The sequence below is a fragment of the Barbus barbus genome (genome assembly GCF_936440315.1).
Source record: "Barbus barbus genome assembly, chromosome: 31".
NCBI lineage: Eukaryota > Metazoa > Chordata > Actinopteri > Cypriniformes > Cyprinidae > Barbus > Barbus barbus.
Window position 1 is genome coordinate 17104802 of NC_136759.1, and position 19304 is coordinate 17124105.

Sequence of the window (19304 nt, forward strand, 5' to 3'; positions counted from 1 at the left end):
GTAAAGTTAACTCTCTCATGTGCCTGCATGCTCACATGGAGCTGTCTTTCCTGTCAGGGAGGGTTCATTCTACTGAGTCAACATCAAGTTTCTCCCTGTCAGCACTTCTGATAGTGTAGGGCCACATTGTGAGAGGAATATTCTATCTCGTTACTCTATCAGAACCAATAGATCATAAATTCTATGCATGTCAGTCGTGGTTAAATTGTCACTGTGGGTGTGTCTCCATATTCCAGGATTCCTTTTGTTTATATACTTCACACTTGAATTATTGATGGCGTAGCGTATAGTTGCTTATACAAGTCTTGTGTAAGTCCTGTATTCATCACGGTCATGCATCACTGAACATGGCACAAACCGTTCTCGTCACTGATTTTCTTTAGGTTCATTTGCATTTCAAGGTCCACAGTCGTCATTTAGCTATGGATTCGAGTGCTTTCTTTATTAGTATGACTGTATAGCTGTATTAATAAACATCCACCATGTGCAAATAGATGTTTTTAAAACGGTTTTACATATTTTATACTGAAACTTCATTTATTCATTCACTGCAATTAAAATAGATTATGGCAATAAAAAAATATTTTTTTACCACCTGCACACATAACAGAAATTATTTGTTTATTTTTAAAATGGATATCTTTGACATTGTTATGGCAATATAAAGTAAACAAATAAGTCCACCATACATAATAATTATTTATTTACATATATTTTTATTCAAATGAATATAGCCTTTGATGCTGTTATAGTAATAAAAATAAGAGATATACCATGCTACATAACCTTTACTTATCTATTTGTTTCTGTGCTTATTTTATTGAAATTAATACAGCGTTTGATGCTGTTATGGCAATGTTTTTTCAGAACAAATTCATCTTGATAATCACAAATGAATTGCAGTCAAACCAAAATTTATTGAGACGCCTTCAACATTTCTCACAGAATTATAATTGATAATTTAATTTAGTACGGCATTAGATGCTATTATGGCAATAAAAAGTAAGGAAATAAATCTACCATGTTCACACACACACTCACTCACTCACTCACTCACTCACACACTCACTCACACACTCATTGATGCTCCAGAAGGAAAAACAATGCATTAAAGGAACACTCCACTTTTTTTGGAAATAGGCTCATTTTCCAACTCCTCAAGAGTTAAACAGTTGAGTTTTACCGTTTTTGAATCCATTCAGCCGATCTCCGGGTCTGGCGGTAGCACTTTTAGCTTAGCTTATGTAGCAAATTAGCTCAAAGTGAGATGAACATAATTAATCATAACGGGTTGTTATCAATTATATATACATCTTCGGGAATTAACTGTAGCATTAATAGTACAATAACATGATTTGTCTCTGGCCACGAAAATTAATTCCCTCACTAATACAGAACCGAAAGTGTTTATATTTCCCCTTTTTTATTTTTTATTAATCTGTATGTTTGTATAATATACTTATTGCTTTGGCAACATTGTGATATGTTACATAGTCATGCTAATAAAGCTCAATTGAATTGAGAGAGAGGGAGAGAGGGAGAGAGCGCTCGCGCACGAGAGTAGAGCGTAATGGCAGGATTTACACATCAGCTAAACACAACCTGTTAGAACCATCAGAGAATCGCATCGCCTTAATTAAAAGGGGTCGAAGCCTAGAAGCGCATCTAAATAGTTAACAAGCGGTTACGTGCATATTGGTTTTGTTGGTGCTGAGTAAAGTGTCCTGGTGCATGTATAATGCATAGATTCTTGGTGAATTCCTTTAGGAGTGAAAGCTTCGTCATTCCAGCCACGGGTTGATTGGTCCGAAGTGAATCGACAAAGTTACTGAACTTAAAACTGCCAGAAGCTCAGACTCCGCAATATCGCAATATTTTCATTGTTTCAATGTCGCAATATTTCTAAGGTGATGTGTGTGTCTCCAGGGCACTGAAGGTAAAGAAAAGACCTCGCCTTTTGGGTGTGGGAGAAGTTTTATCTGGTTTCCCTGTAACACCCATTTTGGTTAGTTTGACCAATAACAAGGCACATAGTTTCAGCGGGAAAGTGTTTCTTTTGTCCCACTTGACACCTCATTTGCATGTTTTATGACTGTTCTGCTCAATCGGTGTAATTTTTCCCAAAGTAGAGTAAAAATAGTATGATGCATTTCACGATCACATAGTGTACATCATTGTTTGAGAAATAAAGAGCAGATCATTTTGATATCAAGAAATAGACATCTAAAAGATATTAATCCAGAGATAAATTCATACACCTGAATATGAGTGTTTAGAGCTTACTAATGCGAATAACGAGTGGTAACTACCCTAATAAGGAAACATACAAACAACACATGCATATACCAGATACCTTTGTAACTGATTAATCATGGTCTAAATAAAGAAAATGTCTCTACGTGTGTGTGTGTGTGTGTGTGTGTGTTGTGTATCTTGTAATCGTGGGGGGGAGTCCACTGGTCAGCTAGGCCTGGTACTGAGGGTCATTTAGTTCTCTTTGGAATGCGTTTGAAGTCCGATAGAAAAGATAGTCAATCTGTTTAGCGTCTTTTTGACAGTGGGGGGACAACCATTGGCAATTTAGCACCCGTATAAAGGTTGAATGTGGGGCCAGGTCTGTGAATTATATGCAAATGTCAAAAGGCTAAAAGGGGTCTCTTAAGACATAAAGTTCCAACGACCATCAAGGATCATAAGCAGATGCTACACTTAGCATAGATCATTGAATCGGATTAGACCATTAGCATTTCACTCAAAAATAACTTTTAAACAGAATGGAGATGTGTGGGTAAACGTACCTATTAAGCTCACAGAAATCTACATTTGAGACATTTTTAGTGCACAAGATATTGATTTTAGTATAAAAAGTTATGTTAAAATAAAATATTAGTCTCTCATACAAAAATATTTAATTTTATTTTAAATGGCAAAAGCATTTCAATTAAGATTTCATTTTTCTTATTTTGCCTAAATATCATATTTTTTCATTTAGTACTGCCCTTCAGAGAATACATAGTTTACATGTTTCCCAGAAGACAAAATAAGTTACATTTACCCCGATCTTCAAATTCAAAAAGTTTTCACCCCCCAGCTCTTAAAGGAACACTCCACTTTTTTGGGGGAAATAGACTCATTTAGACCATTAGCATCTAGCTCAAAAATGACCAAAGAATTTCGATAATTTTCCTATTTACAACTTGACTCTTCTGTAGTTACATCGTGCAGTAAGACCGACGGAAAATGAAAAGTTGCGGTTTTCTAAGCTGATATGGCTAGGAACTATACTCTCATTCCAGCGTAATAATCAAGGAAATTTGCTGCCGTACCATGGGTGCAGCAGCGCAATGATATGACACAACGCCTGAAAGTAGTCCCCAGCTAGGTAACTAGTTATGATATAGCTGGGGACTGCTTTCAGGCGCTGCGTAATATCATTGCGCCTGCTGCACCCTCAGTACGGCAGCAAAATTCCTTGATTATTAATAGAGTTATAAACTATTAACAAATAATGCTTAACAGATCATTATTTAATATATATTCACATAATGTGCTTGTTGATGTTTACTAATATACTTATTAAACATTACCCTATGATTAACAGATAATTAATGTAAATTGAAATGCTTACAAATGCCAACTTTCAATTCTTGTACTTTTTAAAATATCTTCAAAATGATTTTGACAGATGGTTTACAATGAGTAAAAGCTTCATTAACTAACAAATATTACATTATGCTCAATAGATCAGTGGTTAATTCTTACAAATGTCATTAAACTTTCATTTCATTAGTACCTTTATGAGAAGTCATTTCAATTACAAAAGCGGTCCCATTTTTACAAATCATTTATTAATGATTTGTTAATATTGTTGCGGTACCCAATCTAAAGTTGAAACTATTCATGATTTTCAAATGTTTATTAATCATTTAATACCTTTTATGGGCACTGGGGTTTAGCTTGTTGTAACAACGTTTGTGTAAAGGGTGGTTGGTTAAGTTTATCTAAATGCTTACTAAAGACATAACACACATTATTATGGGTGCAAAACATGTTTTTATTGCCTCAACACTTATATTAGTTCTGTATATCATTAAACGGGGTATTCCTTGAATCTTCCATCAACAGGGAAAACAAATGCATTTTCCATGAAAATTCTTATTTATTTTCAAATCATTTAAAGATTTTTCTGCCACAGGCCTTCATTCTTTGCCGAGGTTGTTGGTTTATGTTGAAGTCCGGTCTCCTCCCTCCCCTCACAGACGGCAGCTGTTGCAGTGACTCAGTATCATGGAGGCGTGCAGCGGGACTGCAGCAGCGACACACAGCAGAGCTCCAACACCTCTGAGAGACGCATGCAGTCATGATCCCCGTGAAGGGTGAGTAACAGCCTGCATACTTCACCTCTCAGTGTGCTTTGGCTGCTGCGGTGCTCGATTATAGTTAGATATGCTATATATGTCTGCCTGCGTGTGTTTCTCTTGCAAGGTTAGATGAGGCATTTTCTTTACATTCGGGTGAATCTCTGCATAATCAGGTGCAGTGCATGGTTTTTGCACACACAGGCATTTTGTGCGTCATGTGACCGGTCTCCTTATTCTATTTCTGAGACAGCATATTTCAGCAGCACTGCATGCAGCAGATGTGAATTTGTCCCCCGAGGAGTAAATTATAGTGGAGATTTGTGTGCAACTGGTGCCCTACAGAGATGATAACAAGGACAGTAGACATCAATGATTGTGTTGTACCACCCCAAGGAAGCAGGCATGGTTTAATGTAATAGTCAGTGACATGACACATCTTTTATACTATCTGTTAATTTATTCATTAAACATGTAATTCATACAAAAATAGCAGGGTTGAGAACTGTTCTGATAATAAAGTAAAAGCCTGATTAAAAGAAATTGTCTTGAAAGGAAAACCTTGACATTAAGTACTATATTAAGTACTGTAATTAATGTGTGTTTATTATTGAAAAAAAACAACTACTTTTTAAAATTAGATTTTTTTCCCCTACCAGATTAAAGTCATGTTATGCAACCAATATGCAGAAACATGCTGGGGAAACAAAACAAACAAACAAACAAATAAAAAAAAACTATATAAAGACCATTGCAGACCTTCAAGTCAAAAATATCAATAATGTAAAATAGCAGATAATTAGGCATTTTATGGCAGTGTTAGTGATATTTATAAATTAATAATTTATGATATTTGTAAAACAAAACAAAAACAAACCTTTCTTAAACTGATTAAGATTACATATATTAAAATTGTTAGTTTGTACTTAATGTTTTTACAATATGACATTTTAGAGTCATTAAATTTAATATTTTTTTCAAAACCATATTAAATTATGAATACCAAACAATTAGTTTTCTTTTTTTCTGTTAATTTTCTTGTTAATTTGTTTCTAAGGATGACTTCTTAGATGACATGAGCAGCAGTTTTTGAAATGACAACAGTCATGATAATTGCAATTAGAATTTTGATCAAATGATTATCAGTTTAACCATTATAGTGTGCAGCTTGACTAAATGTGACTAAAACAAATTGACTAAATAATAGAGACCCAAAAACATTGTCTAAATATTGACTAAATATGATAAAAGACTACTTCATTGTGAACACTCTCATTAATCACAATAGTTGAATAGTTACTAACCCATAGTTAGTCATTTAGAACTCACTAATCTGCCATTATGTTGAACCTGTGACTAAACTGGCAGTAAACTTTTGTCTCTTTTTTCCATGAACAGGATCAGGCATTATCATTTAATCTCACGGTGGTCTAATCTGTTGGAGGAAGGGGGAGTGTGGGATGTTCTGGAACAAAATCACTGACTCTCTTTTGTCTACCGAATGAATCGTCTAAACTCTAGCCTTTTATTCCCATTCTAAAGGCTTTCCAATCCTTAAAGCTGTTCCAGCTCAACTTTCCTTACCCCAGGAGCGCATCATATTTCAAGTTACACTTTAGCCCTGCTCTTTGTTATTTAGGGTGGATTAATTTTGACTGACTGAGTGACTGATTGAAGCGATATCCTTGTGCGTCGCAAAACGTGCAATTGGTTGCTTTTTACCGCCTCTGATCTGATCTTCTATAATGTCTCCTTGTTTCGACCCTCATGGCCATGTTCTCAGCTGCAGGGTGAACTGGGTAATGCTCTGGAGAATTTCTGAAATGGACAGATCATTTCATGTTTTCATGAGCTTTTACTTTTGGAGACTAGAAATGAATGAAACGTTTGAGTGTAATTCATTACAAATGGCTTATAAAGTGTTATTTTCACACATAATAAGTTTGTGTAATCTGAAAGTTTAACTACTACACATACTAAACAGCTTTACTAACTGATTAAATATAATAAGACATTATATAAGGTTCAATACCCTCATTAACATATATCCGATTTTGTAATTTTCCTATACAAGATCCTAATGGCACACTGAAAATGCATTAGGACTGGCGTGTGTTTGTTGAGCAGCTTTACTCTTGTGTCATTGACACAGCTCGGCATTGGTGAACTTGTAGCTCATTGTTTGGTTATTTCTTCACCCAGGTCATGAGTTCAGTGTAATGAGTGGTGCCTCTCAAATTTGATTAGTTTATTGTCTGCATGTCCTGCTTGATTAGGCAGCCAAAAGTGAGGAAAAGAAATGGACCAGAAGGAATGTATCAGATGGTGCAGTGGGCTTTGCACATGCCCGGGACATATAAAAGAGCTGTTGGGTTGTGGAGATAGCAAGTTTGGGTTCCCAAAAAGCTTTAAAAAAAAAAGGCATAACGTTTATAATTTATTTATATATATATATATATATATATATAATTATTAATTTAGTGTTATGCTAATTCAGCATGTAATTTTTTTTTTTTTTGTGCCACAACAGTGATCACTTACTGCTTTTTATTAAATGAACACATGTATATGTAACTGAAGTAATGCAAAACAAATACAGAACGTGCATTCTGTCAGCTTTTTTAGTGCAAGCAATTGACAATTTACACTGTGCAATTGGGGGAAATAATTAAACTGGGTTAAGTATTTAAACTGGGTTAAGTTTTTAGCTAAGAACACAAATCTGTCAACTGTCTCTGGTTTAAGGGAAGCTCTGTGGCATGAAACTAAGTTCCCACTGGCACTAAAAACCCTCTCAGATGGAGAGCTAGTTGTTGGAACACATAGTTATTTCTTCTTGCTAATTTTGCAAATTTGGGGAAATGTGGCTTATGGATGATCCACCACCATGAGCACAAATCAATAGAATGTGGACTCATACATGATTTATTTGACCTCATGTGTACTGATTCAGTAGGCTATAGGCTTATATATAAATATATGAGTGACGCTTTCATTTTGATCCCTAAACTCCAGCTTGTTTTTTGATGATTTCAGATCATCGGTGGCGGCGCTTCTGCAATCAGGAACGTGCGAGTGCGCATGGTTGCCAGATTGCTTAAAATAAACAACACTGCTTTATTTATAAACGATTTAGAAGAAAAACTTGGCATCATACACTAAGTGAATGAGGATCACAAGCTAACAGACTTTAAGTTGTTCTGAACACAACAAAGTCACAAGAAAAATGTTTAGTTGTTGAGAGATGCATGACAGATGAAAACGATTCATCAAAATCAGCTCAAAATATGTAGATGTTTGATATCCTCCTTGATATCCTATATTAAGATGTTTGATATCCTCCAACTGGACAGATTCATAGTCTAAAGCTAAAAGATTATTTTCTGATAAATCTGTCAACTCTATATACCCTAAGTTCGCGTTGACTCCTCCAGACTGCAAATCAGGGCAAAAGTCTTGTGGTGTATTCCTGCCTCTTTTTTGGCTTGTTCCTTGTTGTATGGCTTTAGAAGGTATTTTTAAGGAGATTTTTTTTTTTTAAGAAGTTGACAACCCCTGGTCACTAACTGATTTCATTGGTTGGAAAGAGCAGCTTGAACATTCTGCAAAACATCTTATTTTGTGTTCTACAGAAGAGCCAAACCGATTCAAAACATTTTTGGGTGAACTATTCCTTTCAAACAATCCTAGCTCAGGAATTTTATCGGTGTAATTGCTTTGTGCCGAGTGATGCGATGCAGAGGTATGTATGTATGTCATAGCATAAGCTTATTTCAATATACCCCTCTCTGATTCTCTTTTCTTTAAGGCCCCACCCAGAGGAGGATGAGGGGGAGGAAGATAGGAGCTTGCAGCCAGCAGAGACTGCAGGCTGGGAGGACGCCATTGCTGTTATGGTGCGTGTGTGTACTGGCTTTCTGTATGTTACTCTTCATGCATTTAGAGTGCTGCGTAATCGTTTGTTTACATGTGTGTATTCGTATATGCAGGCACGAGGAACACTGATGGTCCCTGAACTGCCTGCCGCATCTTCTCTGCGCTCATGTGCCAGCACGGCCAGCATGAAGGTCAAGAACGTCAAAAAGTAGGTGTTTATACGTTCAAGGGAAGAGTTCTTTCTATGTTTTGTCTCTTTCAGACCCACGGAACAGAATACTGATGAGCTCTTTTTGTTTTGCAGACTGGCCCTCACCAAAGGCCATTTTCCCAGGCTGGCAGAATGTGCCCACTTCCACTATGAGAATGTTGACTTTGGCTCTGTGCAGGTGAGGGTTTTATGGTAAATGCAGTCCTGCTGAAGGCCATGATCAGTCAGGGTTGACGGGAATGTGTTAATTAGGCTCTTGGCTGCGGTCTTGGTTTCAGTGATGGCAGATTATCCATCATGTTGAAATTAGGGCTGTGGTTTAGGTTACAAGCAATACACATTGGTCTCTGTCAGGTTATATGCCATCCTGAAAGATCTTCAGACTGTGGAAAATATTTTGGCTAGCTGTTTGGATTTCAACGTCATTGTTCCTCCCCAAACTATTATATTCATACAAAAGTCTTAACATTAACACTGTCCATTTCTTCAGGTAATGGAAATATTTGTAAACCAGTGACTCCTCTATTACTGTTCAAAAGTTTGGGGTCGGTAAGATTTTTTTGAAGTAATTCTCTTTTGCTCACCCAAACTGAAATTATTTGATCAAAAACACAGTAAAAAACACTTGTAATATGAAATGTGATTACATTTGAAAATAACTCTTTCTGTTTGAATATATTTTAAAATGTCATTTATTACTGTTATGCAAAGCTGAATTTTCAGCATAATTACTCCCGTGTTCAGTGTCACATGATCCTTCAGAAATCATTATAATATTCTGGTTTGCTGCCCAAGCAGTATTTCTTACTATTATTAATGTTAAAAACATTTGTGCCACATATTTTTATGTGGTGATGTAAATAGTAATACATTTTTTAAGGATTTTTTTTCAAGTATTTACTATCACTTTTGATCAATAAAATGTGTTCCTGCTAAATGAAACTATAAATTTATTTAAAAAATAAATTCTAAACCACAAACCTTTGAACAGAAATGCACATATTCTCAAACTATAATTAACCATATTCATTGTTGTCCCATTAAATTATTATTTTTTTTTAATTTCTGTGCGTATAATGCAAGTCAAGGTATCATGCTTCAAAATAGCCCAATTTAATTTGACTTTTTAATCATGTCAGCGATGTTTATTTTTTGCTATTGGACCTTTAAGATTTCTTATGCAAATGATCTCTGTTATGATTGTGCAAACTTGCTAGCTCTTTGCTGTGCCAGAATCCTTTATACTTAACAGACAGTATACTAATGTGATGATATATAAATGTGGGTCGTAACATTTTATGTTCATGGTCATAATAACAATGATGATTAATGCTGAGGTGGATTGGACATGCAGATTTGCATTAGTTCTCTGCTGACAAACTCTAACGTACACACAGTCCCTTTCCAGAAAGTCAGTTTACTCAGCAACCGCCCCTCCCACCAAATTACTCTAAAAATATATTTTTTAGCCTGGTCCAGTGTTTACGCCTGTGCATTCTAGAGTAATTTCTGCCGAGTCTATTGGCACTTCAATTGAAAGATCTGATTTCTATTCCAATATTTGCCACTGTTTTTTTTCTCTCTATAAATGGTCAGTTTCCTCTCTTTCTTATCCTTATACTGTCTCTGATAGAACATCAAACTTGACTTCTCCATTTCCATTTCAACATATCTGTCCCAGCACGTTTTCGTCCAGCCAGATTTTGTTGTTATGCTGATGGGTTCCAGCAGAGAGCAGTAAATACCACTGCGCCCCTCCTCAGTCTTTGCTGTATGTGCAGCATACCGTTCTGAGAACCGAGGGTGTTGGTTTCGATGCATCATGAACAGGGTATCGCGTCATAGCTGAGGAACAGGAATTTTGCCCTCCTGTCCTACAGCTCTGTGCTCTGCGCCACCATCATCCTGTGATTTTCAGCTCTCAAGGTCATGCAGACTCCTATTCTATTAGATCACATTCTGTCTCATGAGCGCATCACACTGACACACTGTGGCCGGGGGCTAAAGGAGTCCAGAGTTATGCATATACCGGAACACAGAAACTCTCCTACTACAAATTTGGCAGTTAAATAAGAAATTTGATGTTTCAGGGGGAATGTCCTTTAGTTCTATTTCTCTTTTGTTGCTTTCAAAGCTCATGTGCACATTTCAGCAGTTGAACGATACTCTATCAGTGAATGCATATCAGATAACGGCAGTTTCATGCCATGGTGCCTTTTGTCTGTCTGGTGTAAATTTGAAGGGAAAAAAAAACCCTGCATATGCAGTATGAACACAAGATAGGAACCTTTTCTGTATTGAGGACAATTGAACAAAATAAACAAACAAACAAAAAATCATAATATATGAGTCCAAGTCCTGATCATAATTATTGACAACCAGATTTAGAATATCTTCAGAAATAAATCCAAATTAACATTATAGCAGTATTTTAATAACGCATAATCTTTTATTTTTTATCTGTATGTTTAATTTGACTATATGAATCCCTTTTTTGTTGTTGTTCAATAACTTTGAACATGTTATTAAAATATTCAGATGAATAAAAATGGGTTTTAAATTTTGCACAGATGCACCACATAGTTTTATAAATATTACATCATAAATGATGTAAATGATTATAGATTATTTTACTGCAAAACAATATAATTTTTTTTTTAATTGTAATGTTTATTTTATGTAAACATGATCGTTTGAATGTTAATACAGTTAACGAAAATTAAAGCTAAAACCATAAACTTGTTACTTAAAATAAAATAAATGTTAACTGAAATAAAACTTAAACTTATTTTATTTCAGAGAGTTTCTAATGCAACATTTTTCATTTAGTTTAACATGATGTAAATAACTAAAACTGAAATCAAATTAATAAAACTACATAGACATTTTAAAAAAGTAATCATTACACAAACGCACAACAAAATTTAACTAAAAACTCAACTATAATTTAAATAAAAGCAGAAATTCTATAAATAAAATGTAATTAAAATAACAAAAACTATAATAGTATGATACTAAAATAATGTGTGCTTTTTTGTTGACGTATAAAATAAATTAAATGTGAGACAGATACTTATTTTCCCCTCTGGTCATTTGCTCAGATATCACACCACACAGAAACTCTTATTTTAGGTTTCAGTATGTATGATAATTTTATTTTATTTGGCGAAACTTAAATAACTGTCCTAAACCAAGTACAGTATTTGTTTGAAGCTGACTCTGGTTTCATATTTTGAATACAATGCCTTTTATAAATTTTGAATTGTAGTTTACGTATCTGAATGAATAACCTTGTCTGTGTTTAGTCCTAGAATAGGGTATTGAGTTAACATCCCTTCTGTGGCGTCTTTATGTAGACCTTTGTTGCATTCCCAGAGGTGGTGTGCATGTTCCACATTCCTCGGCTCAGGTTTACAGAGGAACTTTCAGGATCCCTGCCTCCACCCTACTAGTGCAGAGAGAGATGGAGACAGAGGAAGAACTGGGCCAAATTCAATGATGCTGGAATGAGCTTTCACTGATCTGAAAACCTCCGTCTCTGTGTGAGCAGCTAGTTGGGGCATTGATTAAGTCTATGTGTGTTCCGCTATAAATCGTCTCAGACAGAAGGGAGGGAGCCCTCACTCACCCAAACCGGCCAGTTTTTAGCAAGTTCAACAAACAGTGCTGCTGAAATGTGTGAGAAAGGCTTTTCTATGGGTGGATTGATCTTGAAATATTGATAATTCTGCAATCTGAGCTTAATCCACATCAAGGTTGAGCAACATCATGGTTTTGTAGTGAAACGGCAATGCATCGTCAGTTTTACTGAAAAATCACGATCAAAAAGTCTTGTCGAATATGACATAGATTTTTGACTGAACTGGAGTCTGATTAACTTTTTCTCTCTAAGACTTTGGGCTCATCTCAAAGACATGCAATAAACCCGGTGTGCATCTTTAAGAGAAGATGCATGACGTGGTTGAATTGCTGATAACCCTTGTGTAATTTATGGCACTGTAGATTAGCCGTGGCTCCAGATGGAGAAAGGTCAACTCATGAACACTGGGCTACTCTTTCTAACTTTTATGTAACTTGAGGAATTTTCTTGTGGATTATTGCTACTATAAAAGCTTTTGCTGGAATTATTATACAAGTGGAATTTTAATCCACAGATTGTTTGACACAAAGCTGTGGCCGTTGACCTTTGGTGTCTGCTTTTTACCCATTTTCATCACAGTTGCAAATACCAGACCAGGTGCTATAATCTTAAATGCGCTTATGTCTTTTATTCAGTATTACATGAAGTTTAGAGCTGATCTGGGATTTCATAGATTCAACTAAAGGAAAAAATTTGTCATGCTTTTTCCAGAGGAATTTGTCAAACCAGTGGTTTAGACGGGGCCTGTCATGGTAAGGTCACAAAGTGGCATTTTCACCACAGCACCTCACTGTTTTGAGGTTATCTGTATTGTATATGAGTGTACTTCTTGAAGTTGTCAAAATAGACACATTTACAAATGTCTTTCTCTTCTGGGAATCCATCATTCCATGGGCTCACGCCCATTGGTGTCCAATGCCCGTCTGATGCTCCATATCTGGGAATATGAGCCAAACATTTTGATGACTCATGGGAAGTTCCAAGATACGAAATCATAATTACAGTGTGCGTTTAAGTGGTTTTGGTCAGAAAAAACATGGGCTTATTGGGCAATTTGTATTTCTCATTTTAGGTTGTTTATCACATCCAGACAAAGCTGCAATTTGTAGTCTTTTTTGCACCTTTTTTTAAAGTCCTGGTATTACATGACCTAAAATTATTACACACACACACACACACACACACACACACACACACACACACACACACACACATATATATATATATATATATATAATTTTTTTTTTTACACATACATGCATATACGCTTTGTGTATATACACAGAGTTTCCCTCTGGTAACATGGCATTGTGTAGATGTTCATATATTTTACTAATTTAGTAAATATGATGAAGACACCTTGTGGTCATTAAATTACATTAAAAACAATTTGGGAGCAAAGATCACAGCGTGTCAGGCTTTTAGCATTTCAAACGAGTATTCCGACTTGACTTTTTTTTTTTTTTTTTTTTTAAATAGAGTATGTCTCATCTTAATTTCCTGTTTCAGTAGGAAATATGTCAAAAAAAAAAAAAAAGAAAAAGATGGCAGGTGGTTATCCAATCATTTAATGGGGTCTTTTAATGTCATTGAAATGAAATGTAAATGTGAAATTGAAATTATTATTATTGAGTTATCAAATACATTTTTCCTAAACAACAAATCTTCAGAGAGTGAACCTATACAAAAATCAGTCTATGATATTGGAAATTGTAATAATTTTGTGTATAATTAAGCATAATAATAACCGCAATAATAACTAGATTATGTAAATGTTTTTGAAAAAAAAGTGAGTGGTGCTTAACGTGGTAAAATGCAGCACTGTGCAGACACTAGGGTCTTTTTTTAATCATGTTTTAACAATTAGATTGGAATTTTGGCATATTTTAACACTTAGCTAATCTCTGTTAGCATGTGACTGTTCACTGCTAGCATGTGTAGCATGTTGGAAGTCTCGTTTGCTAGCACAAGCAAAAGAGCCATGTGCCATGTCTATACGATGTTCTGATACAGAGATATAGGTTTTGCTAAATGGTTGCTAGGGTACTCTGTTTGGTTGCAAGGGAGGTGGCTTGGCAGCTGAAAATGATGACATTCTAAAGCCTGCTTGCCGCCAGTATGAATGATATAAAGCAACTCCCATGCCACAAGTCAAAAAAGGCCACCTACTTGTCTTTACGATGTTCTGTTCCACAGATACACCTCTCACCTTTTTAATGGAAGTCTATAGGCTGGTTGCTAAGGTGCTGTAACTAGTTGCTAGGGCATGGCTAGGAAGTTGAAATGTCACCGTTCATTGTCTGCTTGTTTGGCTGAGTGAAATCAGCCCACCCCCAAATCTCTATGACATTCTGATGTCACACATTTCGTCCAATTTTTGGCCCAAATTTTCACCTGCTGTGTGAGCATCGTACACCTGATTGGTTATAAAAGTCATAGCACACCTCTCCTCAAACTGCACAATTCAGTGCTTCACAAATATCACTAATAATAATATTAGTGTCTGATTTGATGGATGATTTTAGTTACTTTTGTAAAATAAGCAATTTTGGTAATAAATTGTTACCATTGAATGCCTGATGTTAAAATCCCACAACCATTTTAAAAAACTGCTGCACTGAACTCCAAACAACATCAGAGATCGATGCACATGTTCTCCTGTTCTGAGGTCGGTATCTGAGAGCGCAGCTCCGTTCTGCATGGATTCAGAGGGAGGACCAACATCTAGAGCAGGGAGGGGCTAAGATGGTGGAGCGAAGGGGGAGCTCCATTTCTATATTTGTCCCCTTCCTCAGTTGTAATTAGACACAGCATCATGCACATCCCTCTACTGCAGGAGATGAAGATTGGAAAAGGTCCGTGTTTCAGACAGGATGTGTTTTGACTGCAGCGTATTGCTGATTTTCATTCTGCTGTGAATCGAGCCATTTGTTTTTGATGAGCTGGGCTGACTGAGCACAGGCTGCTGGTCTGTGGGGGTGTGTGTGACGGGTTACTGCGTCTGCGTGCAGCAGCCGTGCAGAACATCAGCAGAGGCTGAATAGGGAAAAAGGCTCAGGTGCGAGACTATAGGGAACTATCGGGTCAGAATGGGCCTGAGTGTGCTGATAAGACGAGACAGACGCCGTATCAGTGAGTATCCATCCTATTTCATTAGGAGAGGAATAATTATACCCTCTTTGAGGAAATGGAAATCCTTGGCTGCTTTGTCATGGGGTTCTACTGCCATGCAGTGTGTTAAAAACATACAAAATAATATATATATACTACACTACATGTCATATTTTGTGTGAAGTTCTGTAGTTGCAATACTTGTCTTTTTCCCTGCAGTACTATAGAAATTGTGTAAATTTAATTTGTAAGATTATTTATTTATTAGCTGTTTCCACTGGAAAATAAAACAGGAAAAATTTATTTTATATTTTAAAAATATTGTTTTGCCATTTTTGTGTTTTGTAACCAGTTTTGCTGATCCAATTTTTTTTAATTCAAGCAGATGTATTAACATGTAGAAATACATTAATGTTTACATTATTTTAATGGACTTATGTCCAGTATTTTGTGCTTGGGTGAAAGATGTTGACAGATCTACTGTAAGTCAAGTGCTTATCCTGCACTTTATATTACTCTACTGAACTGCAATGCTTAAGTAGGTCATTAAAGCTTGTGTAAGTTTCTGTTAGGAAAAAAAAAAAAGTTTCTGTTAGTTTTATCTGTAAATAATCAATGCTTTCATTTGTTTAATGCACCTTTGAAGTGGCTCAGCATTTTCTATCAATTAAAGGAATGCAGTTCTTGTCTTTGATGTGGAGGCTGGTATATGTGTGTGTTGAATGATGCATGGAGAGTCTGCATTACTGAGATGATGCAGAGAAGTAAATTACAGCAGACACTGCAAAGGAGTTTGCCTTACTGGATTATTAATGTGCATATGGAAACCCCTGAATCACTTCAGTTTTGGGGCTCACGGGTTGGCTTACATTTTCAGAGACAAGTAGATGTTGTGATATTGTGATGTTATAGAGGAGGATCATATAATGTTGGGGGGTTTAGCCAGCAGCTGTGGAAACTTCTGAGCAAAATCCTTTATAAAGATGCTCTGGAACTGCTCTACTAGTGTTTTGGGAATATTCCTTGATGTGTTAGCTTTGTGAATCCAGAAAGAATCAGACACTGTTGAGGGGTGGTGTACCTGCAGCTGTTTCTTCTTTCTGTCGTGTGTAGATGTCTGTTGTCTCTGTGTCAGTTATCAGGGCCTGTTGTTTTTGCAGCCTTTAAAAATCCATTGTCATGTTTGAGCTGTGCTACAACTGCATTTCCAGCTGCAGTGAGGAATGTGTGTCTGTATTTCTCTCATTCTCTCTGGAGCTGATGACTTTTAAGTCAAGATTTTTATGTCATTATTCATTTTAATGCTTTTAGTTGTGCTTTATATCATGATTTCAGCTTTGAAGTAGTTAAAGAAGACAACGTTAAAATTTGTTTGCCAATTTTTTAAATTTTTTTTTACTTTAGCATATTTCTTTCATATTTATCAGATTTTTTAAATTTTCATTTACATTTAAATGCCATTATACAGTTGCCCATTGAATTTTGTATATATAATGTAAATACAGTTTTTCTCTTCTTTTTGCAATGACCAACTAGTCCTGAAGTGATTTTTAATAGATGAATGAAGCCACTGATGCTTGAAATGTCACAATGCTTTTTTAAAACTACATTTTGAGCAATATCTATTATTTGAAATCCAAGCTGCCTTTTAGAAAATATTTAACTGTTTTCATGCTGTTTGATTCTATTGTTTTGCTTAGAATGTTCAGATTTTAAGTCAACAGTAGATCAGCATTAATAAACAAAAGTGAACAGAGAATAAGCCAAAATCATAATTATAATTGTATAATTTTGTAATTTTAAACTTTTGGTGCCACATAGGAGCATTGTGATGTATGGTTATATTGTGGTTTATAGTACAATATGTAACAATATTTATTGCTTTTATTGTCTCCCTTTTACATTTTGTTATTTATTTGTTGTTGAATATATAGTAATAAGAGTATGAAAGGATACTGAAAATTCAGACTTGCTCTCTGTGCATCTCTCCACAGCTGTCTTTATCTGACGATCAGAAGGACCTCACACACAATGGCCTGGACTCAAAGGAGTCGGTGTATCTGGTCCAGATCTGTTGCCAGGTAAGCTTGTTTCACAGAGAAATTTTCACATAGAACCTCTGTAGCAGTTTCTGTGTGACAGAGCAGAAGAAATATCATCCCAGGATCACTGATTTGTTATGGCAACAGAGCAAAAGCTAAGCCTTGGAAAAATGGTGAAGTTATAAAAAGACCTTTAAGAGCTTCAGATCAAACGGGCCGGCCAGCCACATGCAGTTTGCACAGCAATTTATCTGTTTCATGGAATGTGTCTGGGTTTAGGAAAAGACAGGATTTTGAGGCAAAGATGAAGACAAAGCTGAAAATATAAATACACTTGGTCCTGCATTTCTTACCATACTAAAACAATGGGGCTCTGGAATGGATTTATACTCGTTCACAGAACTTCTAAAAATATGAATTCAAAGTCTGTTTTTGTGCTGGTACGTGTAAGAGCTGAAAGGATTTAGAAGAGTCCCGCTCTGCTGTTTCTGAACTATTTGTTCCACCACTGGAACAAATCGCATTGTTTTACAGTTGTATGAAATCTACAAACCACAGACACATAAGCTATGAATTCAGCCTCCTTAACCAAACACTGGGTGTTATGATGCTACCATGCAATAATAGAAACTATCTGAATCAAGAGAGTTTATGATTCCGTTATAGGCTAACACTGAGACTACAGTGGACACATCCAAGTGGATAGAAAATCCATAAAATCTTACAATTATTTCAAATAATAAACCTTTTTTCTAACATAGCGATTCTAATTAAATAATAATTAAAATAAATAATTTATATTTTAATATTTTTTTAAATGCAGTTTATTACAGTGATCATCAATTTTCAGCATCATTAATTCAGTCTTCAGTGCCACATGATCCTTCAGAAATCACTCTAATATGCTGATTTGCTGCTCGTGAAACATTTCTTACTATTATCAATGGTGACAAACAGTTGTACTGCTTAATGTCTTTTTTTATTTTTTGTCGAAATTGTAATACGTATTTTTTCAGGATTCATTTATTTATGAACAGCATTTATTTGAAATATTTTGTAAGAACACAGTGTCTGTAACAATGCCTTTATTGTTGCTTTTGACCAGTTTAAAGGGTAACTCCACCCCAAAATGAAAATTTTGTCATTAATCACTTATCCCCATGTCGTTCAAAACCCTTAAAAGCTTCGTTCAGCTTCAGAACACAATTTAAGATATTTTGGATGAAAACCATTGACTCTTAAATTGTGTTCTGAAGACAAACTAAGCTTTTACGGGTTTGGAACGACATGGGGATAAGTGATTAGTGACAAAATTTTCATTTTGGGGTGGAGTTACCCTTTAACGAGTCCTTGCTGAGTTAGTTTCCGTTTAAAATAAATAAATAAATAAAGCAGACAAATTTGAAAACCATATGGTATATTCCCTAATTATGAATTATTATATTAAAAAAAGATCACTTCAGATTCATTCTTTATTGTCCCTAAGAAAGAGGAAACTTGTTTCCACAGACTGTACCCCAGCTGTAGTACACAATACACGCATAAGTGATACACACATATTTCCACCAAATACAAATGTAAAAAGTCAGTACACATGATGCATGTAAACTGCACCAGATGTGCATCAGCAGTCCTACACATACATTACCCCAAAGGTAGTAGCACCAACAAAACAATTTAACTTTTAAATTACACACTCCCCAGTTTCTGTGAATTTAACATTCTAATAGCAGAGGGTACAAAACTTTTCCCCAAACGTGCTTTTTTGGGGGGTAACTGTTTGTATCTACAACCTGATGGAAGAAGAGCAAAACATGAATTAAGAGGATGACTAGGGTTACTTATTATAGTTTTTGCCCTGCGAATGATGGCAGTATCAATCAGAACTGACAAATTAGGGGTAGAAAGACCAATTATTTTTGAAGAGGTATTAGTGATTCTATAAAGCTTATTTCTGTTTGTACAAGAGAGCATGGTAAAATAGCAAGTGGCACAATACAGGATACTAGATTCAATGATACTGCGATACAAAAGAAGCAAAAAATATAGTTTCACTGAAAAAAAAA

The 19304-nt window shown here is 35.6% G+C and overlaps 1 protein-coding gene across 1 annotated transcript in view; it reads left to right on the plus strand.

The window, feature by feature from the left end:
* Positions 1 to 4287: 4287 nt before the first annotated feature.
* Positions 4288 to 19304, plus strand: part of LOC306851725 (rho GTPase-activating protein 32-like) — a gene marked incomplete at both ends in the record, with an annotated part of 34818 nt that continues 19801 nt past the window's right edge. The window contains 5 exons of the mRNA XM_079388164.1: positions 4288 to 4376; positions 8167 to 8254; positions 8348 to 8442; positions 8539 to 8623; positions 17191 to 17277. Coding sequence (XP_079244290.1) covers positions 4288 to 4376; positions 8167 to 8254; positions 8348 to 8442; positions 8539 to 8623; positions 17191 to 17277 — 444 coding nt within the window. The remainder of the gene's footprint in view (positions 4377 to 8166; positions 8255 to 8347; positions 8443 to 8538; positions 8624 to 17190; positions 17278 to 19304) is intronic.